General features: G+C 41.1%; 1 protein-coding gene across 1 annotated transcript in view; it reads left to right on the plus strand.

The window, feature by feature from the left end:
* ANO3 (anoctamin 3) overlaps positions 1-25,948 on the plus strand; it is a 122,620-nt gene that overhangs the window by 39,658 nt on the left and 57,014 nt on the right. Inside the window, exons 2-6 of the mRNA XM_054171673.1 lie at positions 1,257-1,463; positions 2,747-2,818; positions 11,202-11,338; positions 24,059-24,211; positions 25,071-25,171. Coding sequence (XP_054027648.1) covers positions 1,257-1,463; positions 2,747-2,818; positions 11,202-11,338; positions 24,059-24,211; positions 25,071-25,171 — 670 coding nt within the window. The remainder of the gene's footprint in view (positions 1-1,256; positions 1,464-2,746; positions 2,819-11,201; positions 11,339-24,058; positions 24,212-25,070; positions 25,172-25,948) is intronic.

The raw sequence follows: 25,948 nt of genomic DNA on the forward strand, positions 1-25,948 counted from the left end.
CTCCCTGGGCAGCACATTCCAATGGCAAATAACTCTTTCTGTGAAGAACTTTCTCCTCACCTCGAGCCTAAACTTCCCCTGGTGCAACTTGAGACTGCATCCTCTCGTTCTGGTGTTGGTTGCCTGGGAGAAGAGACCAACCCCCTACCTGGCTATAACCACCCTTCAGGTACTTGTAGAGGGCAATCAGAACAACCAAGACGTACATCTTTGTAGATATTATTCTTTATTACCCATTCCTGTGTCTAATACATACTTTGCTCCAATAAACACATCCGTTGAGGAAGAGCTACAAAGAATACTTCTCAGGAACCTTGTGAGTAGCACAGCAGAGATGTCACATAGCATTGCTCTTCTCTTAACTCAGCACCCTTAGTGCTGTAGTCCAGTGCCACTGCGTGCTTCTGTGGCACAGAGCAGAATCATTAAGCAGAAGGGTCCTTTCTGCTCATATCTCTTTAAAGAGCTCTGGCACCCTCTGAAGCAGCAGCTTGCCTCTGTCTTCCTTAACCTTCTATTAAATTAATACTTATTCTACCTGACCAAGAACAGTTATGCAGATCTGGACACACCGTCCTCAGTGGACTAATAAAGTTCTACATTTCTTGGTAGAGCAAGACTTAATTCAAGCCTTAATTTGAAGCAAAGAATGTTCTGTGACCTCAGGGAAGTTTTGTAATGAAAAGCCTTTTTAAACCTTAGTTACTATAGTTAAATATGGGGAGTATCCTCCTAATCAAAGGACCTTCTTTGTGGACTCGTGTTGAGATTTAGCTGAGAGAGAGAGAATATGCTGAGTGTGACATCCTTCTACAAGTGGCACAGATTTAGATGGGGAAGATTGCTTGGAAGTTTGTGGCACTCCAAGCAGCAGAAATGTTTAGATTACTGATTTTATTGTAGCACAGTCAGAGAGAGGTGATATATATGACTAAGAGGCTAAGATTTATAAGAACATTCTGCAGGGTAAATTGTGCTGTCAAGCAGAGAAATAGTGTGGTAAAACAGACTCTCTGCAGTAATCTTCGGAGGATCTTTGACTCCGTGCACAACAATCACAGAAGATCTGCTGAGCCTATACAGGCAGGGGGCTTTAGCACTCTTCATAGCAAATTTCATGTATTTCATTTTCCTTGGTATTGGAGCCACAGATATTTTGTGGGCTTTTGCCTTTTTGATTATTATGACTTCTCTGTTAATTTGCTTTGTCACTGCCTAATAGGGCAGAGCTTATGTTCTTCTCTTGGCTTTTTCAGGTATGAACACAAGCAAGAGTGAGACAGTGAAAGAGCATCCATTAAAACCCTCCAGAAGATCTATGCCATGCCTAGCCCAGAGCCAAACACATCCTCACAGTCTGAGCAAGCATTCGTCATTTCTGCAGCCAAACCGTGTGCAGCCCCAGCCTCAGCCTCTAAGTGCAGGGACATCTACAGCTACAGTGGATGTAGTGTCAGAACGAGGTGGGAGCTTTTTCTTTTTCAGAGGGTAATTCCAACTGTGGGAATGAAAGGGATTGATGGGGTCATCATTTGAAGTCCTATGAGAGAGAGAGAGAATCAGAGAATTGGTTTGGATGGAAAAGACCTCGAAGATCATCAAGTCCAACCATTAACCTAACACCACTGTGGCCAGTTCTGGTGTTAGAGATACTGTTTTACCATCTCTTGTTAAATTAGAGAAGCATCTGATTAGGTTTGATTTGTTTAGAGAGCTACAGTGTGTTGGAGGGATGTTTTTGCATAAAGCAGCTTGAGTGGATTTCTATAATGTTTGAAGTGAGGCTTAAACTAATATTTATTTTAGTTTTCTGAATGACAGAAAGTGCTCCTGTATGCTGGGGGAGGGCATGAAGGTTTCTGTAGCCTGTTGTAGGAGAGAGGAAAATAACAAAACTGGGCAAGAGTGGTGTGGAGAGAATGAGAGAAAAGGGAGTAAATTCCTGTGAATTTTACCTTGTGTTGGACAAAGGAACTACTTTTATTTTAGGATTTCTATTTGAATGGATAGACATGCCTTAACAGGGACACTAGTTGGAGGTAGGTGTCACCTGTTGCATGCTATTGAGATACATTATTGTCATAAGTATATGCATATATGAGGCTCATGGGAGACCTTACTGCTGTCTACAACTGCCTGAAGGGTGGTTGTAGCCAGGAGGGGGTTGGTCTCGTCTCCCAGGCAACCAGCACCAGAACAAGAGGACACAGTCTCAAGCTGTGCCAGGGGAAGTTTAGGCTTGAGGCGAGGAGAAAGTTCTTCCCAGAGAGAGTTGTTAGCCATTGGAATGGGCTGCCCAGGGAGGTGGTGGAGTCACCATCCCTGGAGGCGTTCAAGAAGGGATTGAATGTGGCACTTGGTGCCATGGTTTAGTCATGAGGTCTGTGGTGACAGGTTGGACTTGATGATCTTTGAGGTCTCTTCCAACCTTATTGATTTGGTGATTCTGTGATTCTGCACCTTTATAGAATAAATTAACTTACCTGGCTTCTAAATTTTGATAAGCCTTTCTTAATGTTGATAAGCACTAATTATTACTCCAGTAAGGTATTTCACTGAATGAAGCTTCTCAGGAATAGAGTTGAAGTCTTCATTAAAGTGGTCTTGGTCTTTTACCATCAATGGAAACTGCTTTTTAAAATTCCAGCTGAAAATTTTTCATCTGAATCACTGATGGCTTTTGGAAGTGTTTCTTTTACTTACAAAATACACATGAATGCTGATATGAATATTGCATTTATTGCAGCTAAAGTGATGGAGACTTTGGAAAACAACTTGATGAAGCTGTCTAATACAGAGTACAGTGATCCATTTTTAGGTAAGTTTGTGCCTGAACTGACATAATCATCAATGAATGGTTCTTCAGTTATTTAAATCACTGGAACCTCTGAAGTTATTCTGTATTTATAGAAAGGAAATGGTATTTAGAAATAAATCCCAGAAGTCAGTAGTAAGAATTACTGTAGACAGAAATCAGCACAATCAAAAAGAACTTGTCTTTTATCAACAAATAGGTGAAGAGGATGCAGCCCTGTTGCATGCTTTAGTTGGTACTCTGTCACTTCAGAGTTTGCAAACCAGACTGATTAATGGGTATCATCTTCTTAGTGAACCTTTTCAAACTGCTCTCCTGAAAACATGAAAAAATGCTGAATTAAGTGAATGTGGTGAAATTTTCATTAGGCAGCATCACTGAACTGTGCAGAAAAAAGCCAAATGGCTTTCTGCTCTTCCAAAATTGTGTCCCCCAACTTACTTGCTGGTGAGAAGGGGATTAATGGGCATCAGATAAAAGACATCAGTGGGAAGGTTCTCTTTTATTTGTGTTTTTAATGCTGCTTCTTACCTTGTCAAGCTCAGAGAGACTTCCTGCACAAGCTGCCTTGCAAGTTGTGGTACCCACCTTGTTTGCCTGCTCTGCTCCCCTTTGCTCTGGGTCGCCTGCCCTCCCGGGGGGTGTCTAGACAGATCATGTTGGTTGTAGTCACACTGCCAGGTCCTGCCTGGGGCTGTGGATTCAAACCCCTGCCTGCCATTACCTTGCCAAGACCATTTGCTAGGTCTCTTTCCATTACTAAAATTACTGTCATTGGTGTTGCCAGGCTTGGCTTCCTTTTTTTGTGTTCACTTTCAAACACTCTGAGCCAGATTTCCAAAAGGGTTTGCTTATTAAAGTCCAGCTAAAGCTCTTAAAAATCCCCTGTATCATGTACATAGCTAAGACAAGATGATTTTCAGCAGTTAGGTTGTATTGGAAATCCAATTAGAGTAGGAGAAAGACTTGTGAATCTGATAATCTGCTTCTGAACAAAAGAATCCAATTGGCTCATTGGAACCCAAATAAGCATGTGAGCAGCTTTCTGCAGTTCCTGCTGTTAGAAATGGTTGAGGATCAGCTTTCCACTCTTATCTGAAATATTTTATTTCTAATAGTATGGAAAAAATGAGTAATGGATAAGATAATTGGTAGAAATTGGCATTAAGGACTTAGATCTAATGAGTAATTTTAAGTTGTTTGGTGGGGAAAAAAAAAGGAGCAGTAGCAAATAAGACAACACTCATTCATTTATGCTTTGTAAATTCTGTTGTGGGTTTTTTTTTCCCCTGAATTAACCTTATGATGAGGGATTTATGCATAGTAATTTATCTTCCTTAGCATGGCTTGAAATTCTTCCTGGGTAGGAACTTGATAATGAATGATGTAGTTCTTAATTTTGCTGCAATGGATACTTTATTTTCTGAATGTATCCTAAAACCAAACACTACAAAGCTTATATATAAGCAACTCCCTTTTTTATGTGCTACAATGTAGTCAGCTGAGGAAGACCTGAACCGAAAGTAACCATCCACACAATATCCTATTCAATATATTTATTGATGACCTGGATGAGGAGATTGAGTCAGCCATCAATAAATTTGCAGGTGACACCAAGTTGGGAGCAGGTGTTTGGTCGGTTAGAGGGTAGAAGAGCTCTCCAGAGGGACCTTGACCAACTGGACAGATGGGCAGAGTCCAATAGGATGGCATTCAACAAGTCCAAGTGCCAAGTGCTGCACTTTGGCCACAACAATGCCATGCAGAGCTACAGGCTGGGGTCAGAGTGGCTGGAGAGCAGCCAAACAGAGCGGGACCTGGGGGTACTGATTGACAGCTGCCTGAACATGAGCCAGCAGTGTGCACAGGTTGCCAAGAAGGCCACAGGTGTACTGGCCTGCATCAAGAATAGTGTGGCCAGCAGGAGCAGGGAAGTCATTGTGCCCCTGTACTCAGCACTGGTTATGCCACACCTTGCGTCCTGTGTCCAGTTCTGGGCCCCTCAGTTCAAAACACGTCCAGAGAAGGGCAATGAGGCTGGGGAGAGGCCTCAAGCATAAGCCCTATGAGGAGAGGCTGAGGGAGCTGGGGTTGCTTAACGTGGAGAAGAGGAGGCTCAGGGGAGACGTTATTGCTGTCTGCAACTACCTGAAAGGAGGTTGTAGCCAGGTTGAGGGGGGAGGTTGGTCTCTTCTCCCAGGCAACCAGCACCAGAACAAGAGGACACAGTCTCAAGCTGCACCAGGGGAAGTTTAGACTGGAGGTGAGGAGAAAGTTCTTCACAGAGAGAGCCGTTAGCCATTGGAATGTGCTGCCCAGGGAGGTGGTGGAGTCACCATCCCTGGAGGTGTTCCAGACGGGATTGGATGTGGCACTTGGTGCCATGGTTTAGTAGTCATGAGGTGTTGGGTGACAGGTTGGACATGATCTTTGAGGTCTCATCCAACCTTGTTGTTTCTATGATTTCTATGATCCTAATAATGGCACGATAAAAACCTTTCTCAGTGCTCAATTACAGAAGTGCTTGTAAGTGAATTTTGCTTAAGCGATGGTGTGATAAACCAAAAGATACAGAATAACCTGTGCAGGACATACAATTTTTGCATGAAAGGAGGGACTGAAAAATCACAGAGAACATGACCTAAGAAAACCAGGTTCAGTCTCTGCATCAACAGAAATATGATGTCTCCATTGTGACTTTTAGAGCAAGTTTTTTCAGGACATAGTCTTTAGGCAATGCCTCCATAGGTAAGGGCTGTCACATCTATTCTGACTGTGCTATGAGATAGGTGAAAATCTGCATCAGGACAGTTTTTCCTGTACTTGGTGTGTGAGGGAGTTGTCCAGTTGGTTCAAGCTTGGAGAGCTGGCAGCATGGGTGAAGAAGCTGTGGGTTTCATTATACGCATAGTGCTCACTGAAACATAATAAAGTTTAGAGGTTGGAATGTTGAAGTATTTTGGACATTTAATCTACCTGAACCAGTTCTGTACACCATCTTAACTCCTCTGAAGAGCAATAATACCTGCCTGACTCCTTTTTTAAAGATGAGTGATGCATGAATGCACAGAGGTAGCTGAAAATGCTTCTGTGCTTCATATACAAAACCAGAGACACAGCAGAATGGAATAAGAGAACCTAAATATATCACAGTGCAACTTACCCAGGTGTCTAATGACATCCTTCTCCAGGTCATCTGTTGTTGCTAGGACTAAAATTAGGGCAAAAGGGGATTAATTTCATGACCAATAATCTCATTCTTGCTAAAGCTTTACAAGGGTTATCCCTAAATATGTAGAGGCTCAAAGGATTGAGTCAAGAGTCATCATATCAAAGTTTGTGACTCAAAAAAATATTTAGGAATCATGTTTATATTAATTTTCCTTTCCATAACTATGCCACATTTGGATTGAGAAACATTTGCCATCCTACACTACTGTTACCTAAAATAGCTTGTTGAATTGCATGTTAAAGAGAAATTGGGACAAGTGCTTTTTTATCCTCTAACTACCACAAAATTAAACTGCATTCTTGGCCCTTCAAAAAAAAAAGCATGATAGAAGGAAAAGCACTTAGGAAAACCCAAGATGCAAAATGTATATTTAGAAATCAATTTCTAAACTAAATGCTTCTGCATTCTTAGATGAAAGTCTCCCAGGAATGAAAGTCTCTCCAATTTTTTATCTTACAGAGTGCTCTTATGGCAAATCCTACTGTTGTGCATCAAACACATCAAAACTATGGCAGGAAGCCTATGTAGGTTTTTGTGATGTATTGAAGACTGAAGTCACTCATCATGCCTCTGAATTACAAGACAGCAAAATAAAGTGACTGCTAGGATTAAGAGAACTTCTATCTGCTTGATTAATGCTTTTTAAAATCACTTTATACTTGAGAGTGGATCCAATGTAAAAGCCTGAGATTCTAGAGCAATGTGAACTGCATTTGGGTTCTCTTTCTCCTGTGGTTTCTTGCCTACGCCCTCCCCCTCCCAAAGTCAAGCAGGCTGGTTGTGATGGTTGGCATTAGAGGCCATCCAAGAACTACAAGAGCAGGAAGAGCTAACAGTTGTTTTTGACAATAACAACCAAATGAGTTTTAGGCCAGGGAAAGCATGGTGGGAAGTAAAACTGAAGTAAACAGCAGCTTTCCCACAGGGCAGAGGGAAAAGGCTTGAGGCAGCCAAGGTTTTCTCATGATGTTTTGTGGAGCTGCAGCCAAATAAAGACTCTGTGTTTGAATTTAGAGATGGATACTTATAATGCAAGTCAAATTGAAAGACTCTTAGTCCATATCATTACCTTTGGGGTATGTTACATAAAAAGCATCCCTAGGCAGTACAGCTCCAGCCACAACATTCAGGGACGCTGTCTTGGTTTGGCTTGTGGCAATCCCAAATGGCTGTTAAAATGCAAACCCAAATAATAGAGATTGTGAAGAAAAGGCTGGCAGGAAATAGTGTTACTTTATAGAAAACCATTAGCCTGCATCAAGAATAGTCTGGCCAGCAGGAGCAGGGAAGTCATTGTGCCCTGAACTCAGCACTGGTTGGGCCATACCTTGAGTCCTGTGTCCAGTTCTGGGCTCCTCAGTTTAGGAAAGATGTTGAATTGCTGGAACGTGTCCAGAGAAGGGCAACAAAGCTGGGGAGGGGTTTGGAGCACAGGCCCTATGAGGAGAGGCTGAGGGAGCTGGGGTTGCTTAGCCTGGAGAAGAGGAGGCTCAGAGGAGACCTTCTTGCTGTCAACAACAAGGGTGGTTGTAGACAGGAGGGGGTTGGTCTCTTCTCCCAGGCAACCAGAACAAGAGGACATAGTCTCAAGCTGTGCTAGGGAAAGTTGAGACTTGAGGTGAGGAGAAAGTTCTTCCCAGAGAGAGCTGTTAGCCATTGGAATGTGCTGCCCAGGGAGGTGGTGGAGTCCCCATCCCTGGAGGTGTTCCAGAGGTGATTGGACGTGGCACTTGGTGCCATGGTTTAGTAGTCATGAGGTCTGTGGTGACAGGTTGGACTTGATGATTTTTGAGGTCTTTTCCAACCTCATTGATTCTATGATTCTATTCTATGATTCTATAAAAATGTCATGGGAGCTTAGAAACTGCATTTCCTGGGGAAAGACTTAAGGAGTTAAATTACTGTATTGTGGAATGTATTGATGGCACTACGGACAATCAAGCTCAGTTCGTTTAGGTTGTATAAGTTTACATGAGTGTAATTTTGGCTTGATGGATGGGAAAATTACAGAAGAGATTCTCTTAAGTGTGCTAGATACCTTATTACAGAAAAAGCACCTGGTTATAGAAAAATACAGAAATATAGTCAATGTTTTTCGTGGCACAGCCTCATTTCTCTCATCTCTCAAGATCCTTTTCTGAAACCAACATATTACATTCTCTGTTCTTGAAATAATTTTAAACTATTCAAAAGAAATCTCCCAAAATCAGCTTAAGAAACAAAATGAGCTTCCTAAAGCACACACATAGGATCATAGAATGCTTTGGGTTGGAAGAACCCTCCAAAGGTCATTTAGTCTGACCCCCCTATGGTAAGGAAGGACAGTCTCCACTAGATCAGGTAGCTCAGAGCCTTATCCAGCCTGCCTTTGAGTATCTCCAGGGATGGGGCCTCAACTACCTCCCTGGGCAACCTGTTCCACTGTTCCACCACCCTCGTGGTGCAGAAGTTGTTGCTGACATCCAATCTAAATCTTCTCTAATTTCAAACCATTGCCCCTCATCCTATCACTACAGGCTTTTGTAAGCAGTCTCTCTGCAACCTCTTGTAGGTCCCCTTCAGGTACAGGAAGGCTGTTCTTAGATCTCCATGGAGTTTTCTCTTGTGTAGCCTGAATCAACCCCAGCTTCCTGAGCTTGTCCTCATAGCAGAGGTGTTCCAGCCCCCAGATCATTTTCATGGCCCTCCATGGGGGTTGGACTAGATGACCTTTGGACATCCCTTCCAACCCAAACCATTCTGTGATGCATGTTATTGGTTTCTCTTACAAGCTCTTGATCTTTAGTAAAGTTAGGAGCTTGTCACATCTGGCCATGAGTCGAATCAGCAAAGTTGCTTTAGTATCCTGTTTCCTACTTTGCATAGCTCCTACCTGAAAGCTTTTTCACAGCCTTTTATTATTTTTGACCTGAGAATAGCCTGTATATTAGGTTAAAACACTGTTCAAAATGAATGAACTCTCTAGAGTTCAATGCTCTGTCAATTAAAAGGGGCTATTTGGTATGTGAAGAAATCCCTTCGCAGATTTACTGAGGTTAATATCAGTATTAAGAAATTACCAAGGGCTCATTGTGAGTAATCTTTCTGTAAGCAGCTAAACTCTGCAGAAAAAGCAGCCTTTAGTAAAAGTTCCAGGTTTCATATTTCCTCTCAGAAATGTTTAGGCTATGTGAGATAATTGTGGTTATTTTTTATATGACTTTTTTTTTTCCCCCTGTAGAACTTGCTGTGGAGAATTTAACTGAACAACTTAATGAAAAATACTTTGTTGTTGCAGATGAGCTCTTATGAATATAAAATTCAGGAAATTCAAGCTTGTGGTTCCCACAGCAACCATGACTTGTTTCTTGGCTTCTATTTAGGGTTTAGACTTACTGGGCTAAATGCTGTTCCCAGTCCCCCTGACTTTTCCCATGTTGATGTGAAAGCTGAGATGAGAACTTGGCTCAGGATTTGTGGGTAACTTTTTTATCTGAATATGTTTCTATTTCCAATTTGTCCAAGATATAATTGTGTGGGAATAATTATCCCATCTTTTTAATCTTTAAAATATTTCATGCAAGACTAACCAGTTTTCAACATTCATGAAAACTTACATGGTCCAACTTTGTCAATAGAATAGAATAGAATAGAATAGAATAGAATAGAATAGAATAGAATAGAATAAACCAGGTTGGAAGAGACCTTCAAGATCATCGTGTACAACCCATCATCCAACACCACCTAATCAACTAAACCATGCAATCAAGCACTCTATCAAGTCTCCTCCTAAACACCTCCAATGATGGTGACTCCACCTCCTCCCTGGGCAGCACATTCCAATGCCTAACAACTCTGTCTGTGAAGAACTTTCTCCTAACCTCAAGTCTAAACTTCCCCTGGTGCAGCTTGAGACTGTGTCCTCTTGTTCCGGTGCTGGTTGCCTGGGAGAAGAGACCAGCCCCCAACTGTCTACAATCTCCCTTCAGGTAGTTGTTGACAGCAATAAGGTCTCCCCTGAGCCTCCTCTTCTCCACGCTAATCAACCCCAGCTCCGTCAGCCTCTGTTCATAGGGTTTCTGTTCCAAACCCCTCACTTTGTTGCCCTTCTCCTCATTTTACTCCTGGTGGGTGTATATGGTAAGTGTCATCATGATGTTTTAATGGAGAATGTGCAATTCAATGTCTGGAAAATGTATCCCTTCTTCTAGAGGATGTAGAGTGACTTGGAGACCTCTGTCCTTCTTATTTGCCCGCAGTGGTGATGCAGAAAGAAATGTAATCTGTGTGACTGGATCTTAGTAAGCTTTGAGGAAGGTCCTCTGTCACCTGCATCTGTTCTTGGAATATGCAGCAAAGTTTTTACAAATGCTTTTTTTTTTTTTTTTGAGCAATTCAAAACAAATGCAATGAAAAGGAAACCACTTTCTTCATAGTGTCAACTATCTTCTGCCACTATCAAGCACACCTCTTAAAATGTGTTCTGAAGTGGGCACTGCGATCCCTTATCACACAAATGTTGAAGTGCTCTCTCTAATGATGAGCAGCAGATGTGAGGGGGATTGGGCATTTTGATTGCTTGTTTAAATATAAAGCTTGAGATGTTACTCTGGTTCAGCATGAATCTGCTTCTTTGCACATTTTGAGTCTCAGCAACTGTGAGTCAAGCACAAAAGCATGTGAATATTTATTTGATATGTTGTGGGCTTTTTTGATTTCCATAGGACTTGTCCTATGAATAGAAGTCCCTTTGAGTTTCAAATAAACAGAACATTTCATGTCAAAAAACCTTTGCAGGAAAAGATAGAATATAAATATCTAAAGGGTGGGTGTCCAAAGGTTGGGCTAGAAGTTCCACCTAAACAAACATAAGGAAAAACTTCTTTACTTTGAGGATGATAGAATCCTGAAACAGGCTGCACAGAGAGGTTGTGGAGGCTCCTTCTCTGGAGGCTTTCAAAACCTGCCTGGATGTGTTTGTGTAGAGCGTGATCTAGGTGAATCTGCTCTAGCAGGAGGATGGAGCTAGATGATCTCCAGAGGTTCCTGCCAACATTCTGCTAAGTTATTGAAAAGTGGATACCTGAATATTCAGCTGTGGTTGTAACAATGCTATTAGTTTCTCTCCACTGTTACCTAAAATGAGCCCTCTATTTTCTTCTGTTTTCCCTTCAGCCACAGGAAAGGACAAAGACACTTACACAGATGATTCAGAACATGGAAATTATGGTGCTCGCACAGATCAGTCTCTGCTCATACAAAACAAGCTTACCAGGCAGAAAACAGAACCTCGGACTAAGTCTTCTTTAAAGGTAACTAAGTCTTCTTTAAAGGTAAAGGACACAAAGCTTTATTAAATTGTACCAGTTGTCAGAATCTGTTTAAATAGTTACAAAATCTGATTTGTCAGGGATTATACAGATTGCCTCTTAAATAAATAGGCATCTCATGGTAAGAACTTTAGGTGGCTCCCATATTATCATTTGAAAGAGCGATTGGCCATTGGAGTGTGCTGCCCAGGGAGGTGGTGGAGTCATTGTCACTGGAGGTGTTTAGGAAGAGACTGGATGGGGTGCTTGGTGCCGTGGTTTAGTTGATTAGATGATGTTGGACCGGATAGGTTGGACTTGATGATCTTGAAGGTCTTCTCCAACCTGGTTAATTCTGTTCTATTCAGGTACTCATGCTGAAAGAGAATGTTTGGTAGCAAAAATGTTTTAGTGTAGAAATAGGAACAAGATACTATCAGCTGACAACTGTATCCTGAAAAGGAGAATGGCAAAGAGAGTCTGAAAGATAAGGAGTAGTCCACAAATGCAGTCTAATAACACAAAAGGGATTATACAGATTGCCTCTTAAATAAGTAGGCATCTCATCGTTAAGAACTTTAGGTGGCTCCTATATTATCATTTGACATATGCATCAGTGAGTGGAATTCTCTGTACCAAAAGCAAGAAGAATTATTTAGAATCAAGGATTTGTGTTGACTTATGTAAGAGGCAGTAACCTTCTTTCAAAGAACTGATATTGCACAACATTTCAAACATAGAATTGCCAGCCTGGAGTGAAATTCATGTCAACTGAGAGGTCTCAAAAATTCTGAGAGTTTAGAAGAATAAAGTTCATGTAACAAAAGATCGGTCAGGAGTGATGTAAAATGTAGAATTCTCCCAAGCAAAATCCAAATTATAGTTAGACACATTGAATGAAAGATAAAATTAACTTCTATATGGAGGAGTGTAGGAGTATTTTCAGGAAGCTCAACTAAAGCACTGGAAAAGCCATCTCACCAGCTAAAACTGACATGTTATCTTGCTTAGTAATTACCTAATGACAATATTCATCACAATGCATTTTCTACAGCAGTTCATCCACTATTATGCCAAAAAATTACGATAGATTTTCAGTTCAAAACATGTTGTTTGGTTGGGGGGGTTTTTGTTCTTACTGTGAATTAGAGGACCCTTAATTCTCCTTTCTATTAAGTGTAATTGCTTGTGAAAGTATGACAAATAATTTTCTACTTCAAGCACTGGAAGCAGTATATTCTGCAACACATGTTTTTTACCAGTGATTTTCTGATTTCTGGTATTAAAAGAGGCATGGATAACCCCATGCTGCAAATCTAGAAATGCTTACATTGCTTCAAGATTCTGTGCAGAATAGCCTTTGATGAGGCTATTATACAGTTCTGTGATCCATGATGCCTGTGGCACTTTGTGATGTGAGCTGTTTCACAGGAGTCGTGCAACTGTTGTACAGCTCATTCGCTCAGTCACGCTGATCAGCATCACTGCAGAACTCTGCACCACAGGGAGCAGGTTGATGTGATCTCTGAGACTTCATTTCATGGGGTGCTTTTAGAAAAATCTTTGATGGTAATAGCTAATTACCTTTAAACCTATCTAAAAGTTACCATACTTACAGATTGGAAATCTGTGACATGAAGAGCAGTGTAGGTGAAAGGGATCTGGGGGTCCTGGTGGACAGAAGGATGACCATGAGCCAGCAATGTACCCTTGTGGCCAGGAAGGCCAATGGCATCCTGGGGTGGATTATAAGGGCTGTGGTAAGTAGGTCGAAAGAGATTCTCTTCCCCCTCTACTTTGCTCTGCTGAGGCCACATCTGGAATACTGTGTCTAGTTCTGGGTCTCTCAGTTCAAGAAGGACTTCAGGGAATTGCTTGAAAGAGTCCAGCACAGAGCCACAAAGATGCTGTAGGGAGTGCAACATCTCGCTTCTGAGGAAAGGCTGAGGTAGCTGGGGCTCTTTTGCTTGGAGAAGATGAAAATGAAGGGTGACCTCATTCATGCTTACAAAGATGTGCAGGGCAGTGTCATGAGGATGGAGCCAGGCTCTGCTCAGTGATGTCCAATGATAGGACAAGGGACAATAGGTGCAAGATGGAGCAGAGGAGGTTTCTCTTGAACACAGAGAAAAACTTTTTCACTGTGAGGGTGACAGGCTGCCCAGAGAGATTGTGGAGTCTCCTTCATTAGAGACTTTCAAAACCCACCTGGATACATTCTTGTGACACCTACTTTAGGTGATCCTGCTCTGGCCAGGGAGGTTGGACTGGATGAAATTGCAAGGTCCCTTCCACCCCCTAACATGCTGTGATTCAGTGAAAAGAAACCTTTATAATGATGGAGTGCTTTAGATTTTAATCTAAATAGTTGCAGTGAGAACTTTTATGTCTTTTTCTATGAGGCCAGCTGAACTAAGACAATTAATAATGGATATTCTTGTTTGATTTTGCTGATTAGGCAGAGAAAACCCTTTATGTTAAATGGGGCCTTAAAAAACTCCCACTCTATTAACAAATAATGTCTATCAAATACAGGCATTTCATTGTGCTAAAGCAAAGCATTTTTATTTTCATATAAAATGATCCCTAGCTGTGTTTTCTCCAAGCCCTGCTGATACAATGTTTATAGGCAGCCAATAAGCTGACTAACTTTCCAAGTTTGTATTTGTCTTAAGTTTAAACAAAACTCTGCTTTTAATGTCTCTGTATGTCCTGACCTACTGAACAAAGTGCTTTGGAGTTTAAAAACAGTCTTCTGAAGTCACATAACTGGCTTTTAGCCTCGACAACTCCTTTTATCACAGCAATTACTTTGGAAACTTCCTTCTGCTTTTAGAATGTTTTTGCAAATGAGGCAACCAAGCAGGATTCTCCTCCTGTTTACTGTTTGCCTGCCTCCACAGGAAAAAAGGCTGGGGAGATTTAGATTGGTCTTGGATTAGAAAAGAAGGGTACTGTTTTGCCTTTGGATTATTGTTCAAGTCATTGTGGCAATTAGTGGAAGATATCTAAAGGAAACTTCTTCCCCAAATGGATATAAAACTAGCATAAGGAGGCTTTTCATTCTCTTTGGGACTGTTGAAAGCACAGACGACTGCTCTGCAGCTTTACAGCTGGTAAGTAACTCATGTATTTGGAAAAGAAACCCATGCATCATGATAAAAAAAAGGTCTTCTCAGTCTGACCAGAGAATGAAAATGAGAAGCACCACACTGTCAAAATGCAGGAGAAAAGCTTAGCCTTCCTCTCTGTGGTAATGATTCTCTTTTAGATCTCTTTTGGAAGGATTGTTTTGCACCTGAGAGACTCAAGGCAAAACTGCTAAATAAGTTCCTTGCAATTAATGCTTGGTAGTATTATGTGTCTCAGTGATGAGTTACATGAATGCTTGAGCACTAACAAACTTGTCTTGCTGACATGATGAAAGCTGCAATGTTTAGTGTTTCAGATCACCTAAATGGTATACTTTCCATAAATGTGATTTGTGTTGCTGCAGTTTTAAAGCTTCAGAAACGTCAGATAACTTTGATAGAGCCTCTGGATGTCACCATTCATCTTGCTAGTCACCTGCTTTTCTCCTTTCCTTGATTATGATTTATAACTCATAATCTCCTTTATTGTAGGTTAGTATCATTTCAGAATCCACCGGTTTCATATTGAATAAATGTGAGGCATTCAGACCCCTTAAAAGCTGTCTTCATTATCCATTGCTGCTGTCTTTTCATCACCAACTGCTGTTGAGATTGAGTAGAAAGCATGAGTTCATGTATGTGATTCTGCCAAAGGTTCTCCTGCAGAGGAATGATGCCAACAAGTGGCTTCTGAGCAACGTATGGAAGGGGTATTATCTGCTATTGCAAGGGAAATGCAGGAAATGAGAAAGGTCCCTAACTGGAAGGTTAACCTTTGAAATATTCTAATTTCACTAAGGAAGGAGAGCAGGCTAAACAGGCTTGAAATGTTACATAACTTCTAAGGAATTTTAAATAAGATCTTAAATAAAGCAGCAGTCCAAAACATATGGAGAGCTGTGCCAGATCAGCTGGACATACTGCTGAAAATTCATTATAAGTTGAGCAAAACTCAGTATGTTCACTGTAGATTATTGCAGTGATTATGAGGCAATAAATCTAGCCTTGGAAACCTGAAATACATTGTTTAGGCATTTATATTGGATTCTTTGTGATTTCAAACATACCTCTTCCTCTCTCTCCTGCAAAACAAATCTTTTGCTTACAGAATATTGTGGTGATTGGTTTTTAATTCTGCAGAATACAAATATTTTTCATTATTTATGTTTTGCTTTCCACCCTTTTGCAGCAATTCTGTTCTGGTTTTATTTTTCACCTGTTCAATGTCACGACTTTCAGAGTCGCCCGGGTTTGTGCTCTATGTTCTAATCCTGTCAGTTTCTCACTAGCTTCACATTTATTATTTCACTCATAGTCCTGCTCCTGTGTTCAGTGGAAGTATTGCTCTCTGCGACTACCTGACACATCTAAGTACTGGGTTCTACTCATTGCCCACAGCAACCCCAGGCAGTGCTACAGGCTGGGGTCAGAGTGGCTGGAGAGCAGCCAGGCAGAAAGGGACCTGGGGGTACTGGTTGACAGCTGACTGAACATGAGTCAACAGTGTGCCCAGGTGGCCAAGTAGGCCACTGGCATCCTGGCCTGGATCAGGAATAGTGTGGCCAGCAGGAGCAGGGAGGTCATTCTGCCCCTGTACTCAGCACTGGTTGAGTCCTGTGTCCAGTTCTGGGCTCCTATGATAAGAGGCAGAGGGAGCTAGGGTTGTTTAGCCTGGAGAAGAGGAGGCTCAGGGGAGACCTTATTGCTTTCCACAATTATCTGAAGGAGGCTGTAGCCAGGAGGGGGTTGTTCTCTTCTCCCAGGCAACCAGCACCAGAACAAGAGGACACAGTCTCAAGCTGCACCAGGGGAGGTTTAGGCTGGATGTTAGGAAGAAATTCTTAACAGAGAGAGTGATTGCCCATTGGAATGTGCTGCCCGGGGAGGTGGTGGAGTCACCATCACTGGATGTGTTTGAGAAGAGACTGGATGGAGTGCTTGGTTGCATGGTTTAGTTGATTTGATGGTGTTGGATGATAGGATGGACTTGATGATTTCAAAGGTCTTTTCCAACCTGGATGATTCTATTCTATTCTATTCTATTCTATTCTATTCTATTCTATTCTGGCACTCACACTGAAAGAGAATGTTTGGCAACAGAAATGGTTTAGAAATAGGAACAAGATATTATCAGCTGACAACTGTATCCTGGAAAGAAGAATGGCAAAGAGAGTCTGAAAGATAAGTAGTCCACAAATGCAGTCTAATAACACAAAAGTAAATAAAGTTTGAAAGGAATGGTAGCAGTGCAAGGCTTTCCTCTGCTGTGAGGTTTTGTTTAAAAAGAGTAAGAACAAAGAAAAGAAAAAGCTCAAAATATTTCAGGAAATGCAGGGCATATATTAAGCAATTTTGTCATAATGGTGGAGATTTTAAAAGACAAAGATGTAAAGAAACATTTTCAGTAATCTTGTCAGTATGCTTCTTATCAAGGCTTTCCTATTAGACTTAGAGAGCAAACAGAAGTGGTTGAGTATCGATTCATGGGAAGCTTCCTCCTCTTTCCAAACACCCTCTGTTGTTGCTTCCTCATATTGTAACATTGAACAGACTTCCTTTCAAAATTTTGTAGATCACCTAAGCTTATTCCTCTCCTGAAGCCAAATATATGCTAGATAAAATATTTTGGAATAGAATAGAATAGAATAGACCAGACCAGACCAGACCAGACCAGGTTGGAAGAGACCTGGAGGTGTTCAAGAGGGGACTGGACATGGCACTTGGTGCCAAGGTTTAGTCACGAGGTCTGTGGTGACAGGTTGGACTTGATGATCTTTCAGGTCTCTTCCAACCTTGGTGATTCTGTGATTTTCATGCTTACTCTGTCAGTCTGAATAAAATGAAAATGGGGGCTGGTGGGGGGGAAGTAATCTGTGAAGATGCTAAAATTATTATAAATTCTTTTCTCCTAAAAAAGAGAAAAAAAAAAAGTTACACTGCAGTTTTAATAGGAAGGTCAGATATTTCTGGGAGTCTTCCTCCTTCTTCAGAGCCCAGCTAGGTTCTGCACAGTACAGTGTAGTATGTACAGACATACATTAGCGTGGGTAACTACAGCAGCCTGTTGTGTTAGCCAGGCTGGGTTGTCTTTGATGCCCAAGATAGTCTGGATATCTTTGCATATGCAAATATGTCCCCAGTTTTCTTCCCTAGGTTATTATGCTTATGGTTATTTGCAAAAGGAAAAAGCAACCAAAAGAACATGCAATCAGTCTGCATTTTTGCAATTAAGTAATTAAAAGGATGAATGTGGCAACTCTATTTCTGGATTATCCGTTCTAAACACTTTCAAACACAAAAAGATGATTGTTAACTTGATTGTGTGCTAAGCAGATTTCCTCTAAAGCACACCCTAGAGTATTCTTAATTACAGTATGATTTTTAAAAAGATAAAAATCAGGTGAGTACCATTTTTCTCTGCTAATTCCATGTAACTTAAGAAGTCTGTAACCTTTTGGGGGTCCAAGGTTTGAGGTTTTTTTTCAACACCCTGAAACAAAGCAAGCATTAATTAGGAATCTCACTTTTGTTTATGGCAATAAGCCCGTTGTAGTTAGCATCAGAAATGTTTTTATTTCCAGGAAGTACTTAAAAAATAGAATAGAATGGAATAGAATGGAATAGTAATAGTAATAGGAATAGAATAGGAATAGAATAGAATAGAATAGAATAGAATAGAATAGAATAGACCAGGTTGGAAGAGACCTTGGAGATCATCGTGTCCAACCCATCACCCAACACCGTCTAATCAACTAAACCATGCAACCAAGCATCCCATCCAGTCTCTTCCTAAATACCTCCAGTGATGGTGACTCCCCACCTCCCTGGGCAGCCCATTCCAATGGCCAATCACTCTCTCTATGAAGAATTTCTTCCTCATATCCAGCCTAAACCTTCCCTGGCACAGCTTGAGACTGTGTCCTCTTGTTCTGGTGCTGGTTACCTGAGAGAAGAGACCAACCCCCACCTGGCTACAACCTCCCTTCAGGTAGTTGTAGAGAGCAATAAGGTCTCCCCTGAGCCTCCTCTTCTCAAGCTCTGAATGTGGATACTAACCACTGAAATGGTGGCATCCTTCAGTGTGAATATTGCTGAAGATTTTTATTGAGTTCATGGTAACAGTATTAGGGAGAATTAGTAATCAAAACAAATGAGGTGGTTTTCATGAATCAGCCAGTAATTGCTCTACTTAAAAGCATCTTATTAAGTTATAAGAACAATAATAAATTATATTGGAAGAAAGCCTTCTTTTATGAGAAGTAACCATTCTACTCAGAACAGGAAAGCTGTTCATACAGATTTTGCAGTTTTAGGTGGTTAGCACGCCCAAGAATTTCACACATGAGACTTAACCTCTGTCAAAATTCCTGTCCTAGTTCCTCAAATTGTTTCCATGGCTACTTCTGTCTTATACATGTTTTAATAGCCCTGAACTCATCCATAATTATTTCTAAAACATCTCATAAAAAACCAAGACCTAAAGAGATACAGAAAACTGCTTTTCCTTCTCCATTTCAGCTAGGCAGTGTGGTTTGCATTGCAAGCTTCATTCTCCCGCTCTTACTCCTCCATTCCAAGCTGATTTTCCTTGCAAGTGTACAGACTGATTTTAAATATAGATATAGATGATACAGATATAGATGAGGTGGATGTAGGTATAAATAGGACATTCCATACAGTCCTCTTTGTGTTCTAAGACTCCATGCCAGTAAACTTGAAGGTGATGTTTACAAATCTGCTATGTGTCAGCAGCAGGTTAGGGAACAAGTTGTTTCCATGAGGAAGCAAAGTCTGTTACTTGTCTTTCATTCTTCCCCCAATGTTTTCTGGTTCTACATCTTTCCCCTACGTCTTTGTCTCTAAAAAATTAACTACTGGTGAGGTGGTGCTACTAGGAAGTGGTGATTCTTGGACTGAGTGCTTGAATTCAGTGGTTCCATTTCCAGTAGAAGCACCACTTTTTCTGCTAGTGAGATTCTTCCCTGTCCTTCTCTTCTTACAGTCACCCCAGAGAAAAATCAAACCAAACCAAACTGAAGCATTTAAATCTCTTGTTAGTATATTGCTTCATTATTGATAAGAATGTATTAAAATTGTTTTTTTTCTAGCATGTTTAGCTGTCAGAATTCACAATCTGTCTTAGGGAGGAAGTTAATTTTGTTTTAAACATCCACACCATGAAATTAAAAGAGTCCAGGGAGAGAAATGTAGCAAATTTGGGATGCAGGTTGTATGAGAAGGTGCTGTATGCATTCATCTATCTTTTGGATCCCCAGATACTAGCCTGCTGGTATATCTGCTTTCTTTTCTGTAATTTTACAAATCTAAATCCAAACTACACCACCCACATGGAGGAAAGCTGAACTTCATCCTGTCTGCTGTAGAGACAAAATAAACATATCGTGCTGTGGGGGCTTAATTCTTGTGTGCTGTCTCAGTCGGCACTTATATAAGTGAATGCTCCTGTTGTGAGAACTGATGTTATCTATATAAATGTGAAACTTTCTCTTGATATTCTCTTTATTAAGTAAACAGCAGTCACTGAAGTCAGAAATTGAAACACAGACTCTTTGCTGCCTGAACTACCAATGTAGAAGCCGTGCCTGCCCGTTGGAGTACCCTGAGTCAGAATAACCTGCTTCAGGTGGAGCACAATGTGCTCCATGCATGCTGCCAGGGTAGCACTCAGGTTGTGCTTTTCCTGACCTTGTAATTTCTGAGAGTAGGAGATGAAACTATTTTGCAGATATATTCTTAAGCAACTCACATAGTCTGTCAGAAGCCAACTGCCAAGAAATTATGTTTCAGCAGTTACTCTTACATGAATCTAAGATTTGCTTGTTGGAAATGGTTTCACCTTTCCAGACAATTCATTTCTGGTGGGCTGAAAATTTGCTAGAAGTTTGTTCTGTGGAGCAGAACAGTAGAGTTGAAATCAGTGGAGCTGAAATAGTTATAATTTCTGTGAACTGTGCTATTTAAATTAATTGGAGAGAGAAAGGCTGAAAAACAGCTGTTCCCACTTTGGAAAGAGAACACTGCTTATTAATTACAATCTGAAAAATAGTTTATTGAAAAATCCCCCCATGTTGGCTAAATCCTAAATTCTTCATGAACCACAGTCAAACAGAAATGTGAACTCTTTGTTTTGTAGCACTGCTAAATATTTGCATCATTCTTCTTTTTCTTTTCTTTTCTTTTTTTCCCTTGAGCAAAAGCCTCTTTTTCCAGATTAATTTGAAAGCTTTCTCTTTTTTTTTTTGTCTTCTACAAACTGTAAACTTCAGTTGAGTGATAATATCAAGAGGGCCAAGAGGGTCAATGGCATCCTGGCCTGTATCGGGATCAGTGTGGCCAGCAGGAGCAGGGAGGTCATTCTGCCCTTGTACACTGCACTGGTTAGGACACACCTTGAGTACTGTGTCCAGTTCTGGGCCCCTCAGTTTAGGAAAGATGTTGACTTGCTGGAATGTGTCCAGAGAAGGGCAACAAAGTTGGTGAGGGGTTTGGAACACAAGTCCTATGAGGAGAGACTGAGAGAGCTGTGGTTGCTTAGCCTGGAGAAGAGGAGGCTCAGGGGAGACCTTATTGCTGTCTGCAACTACCTGAAGGGAGGTTGTAGCCAGGTGGGAGTTGGTCTCTTCAACCAGGCAACCAGCACCAGAACAAGAGGACACAGTCTCAAGCTGCACCAGGGGAGGTTTAGGCTGGATGTTAGGAAGAAATTCTACACAGAGAGAGTGATTGCCCATTGGAATGGGTTGCCCAGGGAGGTGGTGGAGTCGCCATCATTGGAGGTGTTTAGGAGAAGACGTGATGGGGTGCTTGGTTGCATGGTTTAGTTGATTAGACGGTGTTGGGTGATGGGTTGGACACAATGATCTTGAAGATCTCTTCCAGCTTGGTTTATTCTTTGATTCTGTGATCAATATTTTGAATTTTGTGCTGTTTCAGCCTTGGAAGGCAGTATGTCATGTTATTTTTTTTATATTAATCACAGGCTATGAATCAACCTAAAAATGCAGAGGATGAAGAGGACTAGAGAGAAAGACAAACATTGCTCAGTCCTTTTTATACACATTTTTCAGGTGAAACAGGAAATCTTAAAAAGAATAGTTGAGAGCAAGGGTTTGGCACAAAATATTTCTTCTGATGCTTTTTTATCTCCACTGTGTCAAGAAAAAGGTGAAAAAAAAAAGAATCAGATATTTCTTAGTTCAAACCAGCAGATATTTGCTGTCCTAGGTATAGCTAATAGCAAATATACCTTGGCTCATAGGTTTTAGTTGAAATTACTGCTCCCTGTTCTCCATGCACATTATGGAGCTCCTTCAGATCAACTGGAAAAAAACCCTACCTACATCACCAGATAAATTCTTTTACCAACACACATATTCCTGCTAATACAGATTGACTGCATGGCTTGAGAATTGCACTGAAGTGAAACTGCAGTGCCAGTAGCCTTGAAATGAATCAGTCCTGAAATCAATAGAGTTTAGGTCAGGTTCACTGCACAATTTTGGTAAGTGGCTTCACTGTTGCACATCTGAACATGTGGTGGTAGCACTCTGAAAGTAAGTGGCCTGAGATGAGCAGATGGAAAAGTTTCCCTCCAGTGTCAATGCAACTCATTATTTATTGAATATTACTCCTAAAGAATTCTGTTTGGTACAGAGGCATCTGAGGGCATATTTACATGCTGGTGTTAAGCTGAGAAAGAAAACATGTTTTTTCTAAGACTGATGAAAAACCAGATGGTTTATAACTGAAATAATGACCCAAAGGAAGGCAGAAGTAATGTATTACAAAAAGATCGATATAATTTGCAGAATGTTTGTACAGAAATTGTATGAGTAGATATTGTGTAAGAGAAGTTCCAGGCCTGTTCTTCTAGGGAAATTTTGGGCAGGCTTTTCATATCTCATTTTCATAGAATCAAAAAGGTTGGAAAAGACCTCAAAGATCATCAAGTCCAACCTGTCACCCAACACCTCATGACCACTAGACCATGGCACCGAGTGCTACGTCCAATCCCGTCTTGCACACCTCCAGGGACAGTGACTCCACCACCTCCCTGGGCAGCACATTCCAATGGCTAACAACTCTCTCTGTGACGAACTTTCTCCTCACCTTGGGCCTAAACTTCCCCTGGCACAGCTTAAGACTGTGTTCTCTTGTTCTGGTGCTGGTTGCCAGGGAGAAGAGACCAACCCCCTCCTGGCTACAACCTCCCTTCAGATAGTTGTAGACAGCAATAAGGTCTCCCCTGAGCCTGTATCATGGACCACAAAAGCAGCTCTAGTCTGTTTCTGTGAAATACTTGTGCTGGACTTACTGATGAAGAGCAGATTCATTGCTTGTGTCATGAACCTGAAAAAGACTTTGGGTATTTGAAAACTTGCATATTCAAACTTGAACTTGCACACCCGTAGTCTACTACCTCACCTTCAAACCTCTGCATCTTGTATCTTTCTATCATTGCATCTATGATCTCAGTTTACCTTTTCAAATTTCAAAGTCTTCATAGTCTGACACTAGTTGATATAGTCACTGCCTGTTCTGAGTCATGCAAAACACAGAATGCAAAAATAGCTTGCAGCAGCAGCATGTAAAGCAGGGTTTTCCATATCAAGGTCAGAGAATCCCTGTTGTTTGCAAGCATGGTAGGAAGGAACTAGACAAGATTTAAACATTGTTATCACTACATTGAAAAAAAGCACTTCAGCAGGAATATCTGGAAAAACATGCAAATCAACAGAGCTTTTTATTTCTCTTTTGGAGAAAATATGTTTCTTTGGTTTTTAAGATTTGCCCAGATAGAGAGCTGAGAAACTTGGTTTAATCTACTTGTCTTTAAATATTACTGATTTCTGCTGGGAAGTAATGATTAGCAGAAGTTTATATAATACCATACAAGGCTTTTCCACAGCTGAAAGAACTAGAAAAAGGGGTTGGATGTGGCACTTGAAGCCATGGTTTAGTAGTCATGAGGTGCTGGGTGACAGGTTGGACTTGATGATAGAATAGAATTAACCAGTTGGAAGAGACCTTTGAGATCATTGAGTCCAACCTATCATCCAACAGTAACTAATCAACTAATCCATGGCACCAAGCACCCCATCCAGTCTCTCCTAATCACCTCCAGTGATGGTGACTCCCCCACCTCCCTGGGCAGCCCATTCCAATGGCCAATTGCTCTTTCTATGAAGAACTTCTTCCTAACATCCAGCCTAAACCTCCCCTGGCACAGCTTGAGACTGTGTCCTCTTGTTCTGGTTACCTAGGAGAAGAGACCAACCCCCACCTGGCTACAACCTCCCTTTAGGTAGTTGTAGTCTTTTCCAACCTTATTGGTTCTATGCTTCTTACATGGGGTTTATGGAGCTGGTTTATTTTGTTTTGTTCTGATTCCAAACCTTGAATGACTGGTGTGTATGAGCTGCCTGTTCTTATGAGCTGTTCTTTATATTCATCCTGTGGCTATGTGGATATTTCCATGCTTTAGGGAATGCTGTGTTACCCAGAATTCATGATGGGGCTCTTCATATTTGTGAGTGCCACATTCAGTGTGTTTGTGTTTTACGTTCTCCAGGCTGATGCCATGGCATCATCAGGCCTCTTCTTCAAAGATGGCAAAAAACGCATTGATTACATCCTGGTCTACAAAAAGTCAAGCCCACAGGTAGAGAAAAGAAGCACATTTGAGAAGAATTTGAGAGCAGAGGGACTGATGTTAGAACGAGAGGTGAGTCTTGCGGCTTATGTGATGTAAAAATCAATCATAATATTGCTATGCTTTATTTGCTTTAGAATTGCTCTCTGACCTTCTTGCAAGCCTTTCTAGTCAAGCTTTGTTTAATGCTGTTGAATTAATAATAGCAGTTGTTTGAGAATGTGTTTGACATGCTTTAGGAGCTGCTTGTTTATGCACATAGGGGCACGTAAGCACCCCCCAAAGTATGATCACTTGTAAATTGTAAAAGGTGTCATTCAGTATAGAGGCAAAACTGCCAGCTCTGCAAGCCAGAAGAAGCTTCAATAACTGATGGTGTTGCTTTAATATACAGCCTCTGTGTCTTTCAGCAGAATGCATGATACTAAACTTCTCTGGTTTTAAAGAGGTCAAGTTAATCCGTCTCTGGTTTACCTGGCTTAGTGTGCATTGGGTTCTTTGAGCTACGGTAGTCTGCAATTTAAGTGCTGCTCTGTGGGCTTCTGAATAGTCTTGAAAATAAAGGTTTGTTGTTTTAATGGTATTAAAAATGCAATTCAGACTCTATGCAGAGCATGAAGTTTCACTGTCAGATCCCTCCTTCCTTTTTTTTTCTTTTTTAATACTGAAACCTTTTAGAGGTTTCAGAATTAGAAGGGCTTTTGAAAATAGTCGGGTTTAGTTGCAGGAGTGTCATTTTGGTTTACTCCTATTACAGGGTTTAGTTCTGAATTTTCCTTTGTCTAGCTGAGAGTGCTTATAGTGTTTTCAGACTTGCATGACCACTTCAGGCCTAAAACCAGGATTTGCCCCTGAAGAATGCTGTTAGAATGGTGAGGGCCATAAAGGTTTGAATCATTCTTATGTCCTTATTTCTCACCGCTCTTTACAGCCAGCTGTTACAAACAGTGATATCATGTTTGTTAAGATTCACTGTCCGTGGGAGACACTGTGCAAGTATGCAGAAAGGATGAACATCAGGATGCCTTTCAGGTATTGTGGAAATGATTTTAAGAAGCTTGTCATTTTATGGTTAATATTAGAACTTCATTACTTGCCTTAAGGCTAAAGTGCAGCCTTCGCTGAATTACAGCCAGGTATGCTTAAACTTAATTTAACGAGGTGATGTGGAGAGAGGAGAAGCAAATAACAGACACTTTTTCTTCTTTTTTTTCACTTTTACCTGTGGTTTTCAAGTTTCCCTTCCAACTGAGCAGATGGCTTTAGAAAACAGTATTAATAGTTCACATGTTGTTTTGGATATCCTTGGCAGAGCTTAGGTATTCACAGAATCACCAAGGTTGGAAGAGACCTCAAAGATAATCAAGTCCAACCTGTCACTCAAGACCTCATGACTAAACCATGGCACCAAGTGCCACGTCCAATCCCCTCTTGAACACCTCCAGGGATGGTAACACCACCACCTCCCTGGGCAGCACATTGCAATGGCTAACGACTCTCTCAGTGAAGAACTTTTTCCTCACCTCCAGCCTAAACTTCCCCTGGTGCAGCTTGAGACTGTGTCCTCTTGTTCTGGTGCTGGTTGCCTGAGAGAAGAGACCAATCCCTCTCCATGATTTCAGGGTATTTCCAAACTCTTACTCAAAGGCAAGTGAAATGACAGAAATATCTGGTATCTTCTGTGTCTCCTATAGTGGTATACTTTGAAGAAAATGAGATACCTTTATTTCTTGGCCCTCTAACTTTCCTTTTACTTGAATGATGAACTAAGTTATTTATCTGTAGGATAAGTTAATATCTCCTGCAATC

This window comes from Dryobates pubescens, chromosome 22 (genome assembly GCF_014839835.1).
Source record: "Dryobates pubescens isolate bDryPub1 chromosome 22, bDryPub1.pri, whole genome shotgun sequence".
NCBI lineage: Eukaryota > Metazoa > Chordata > Aves > Piciformes > Picidae > Dryobates > Dryobates pubescens.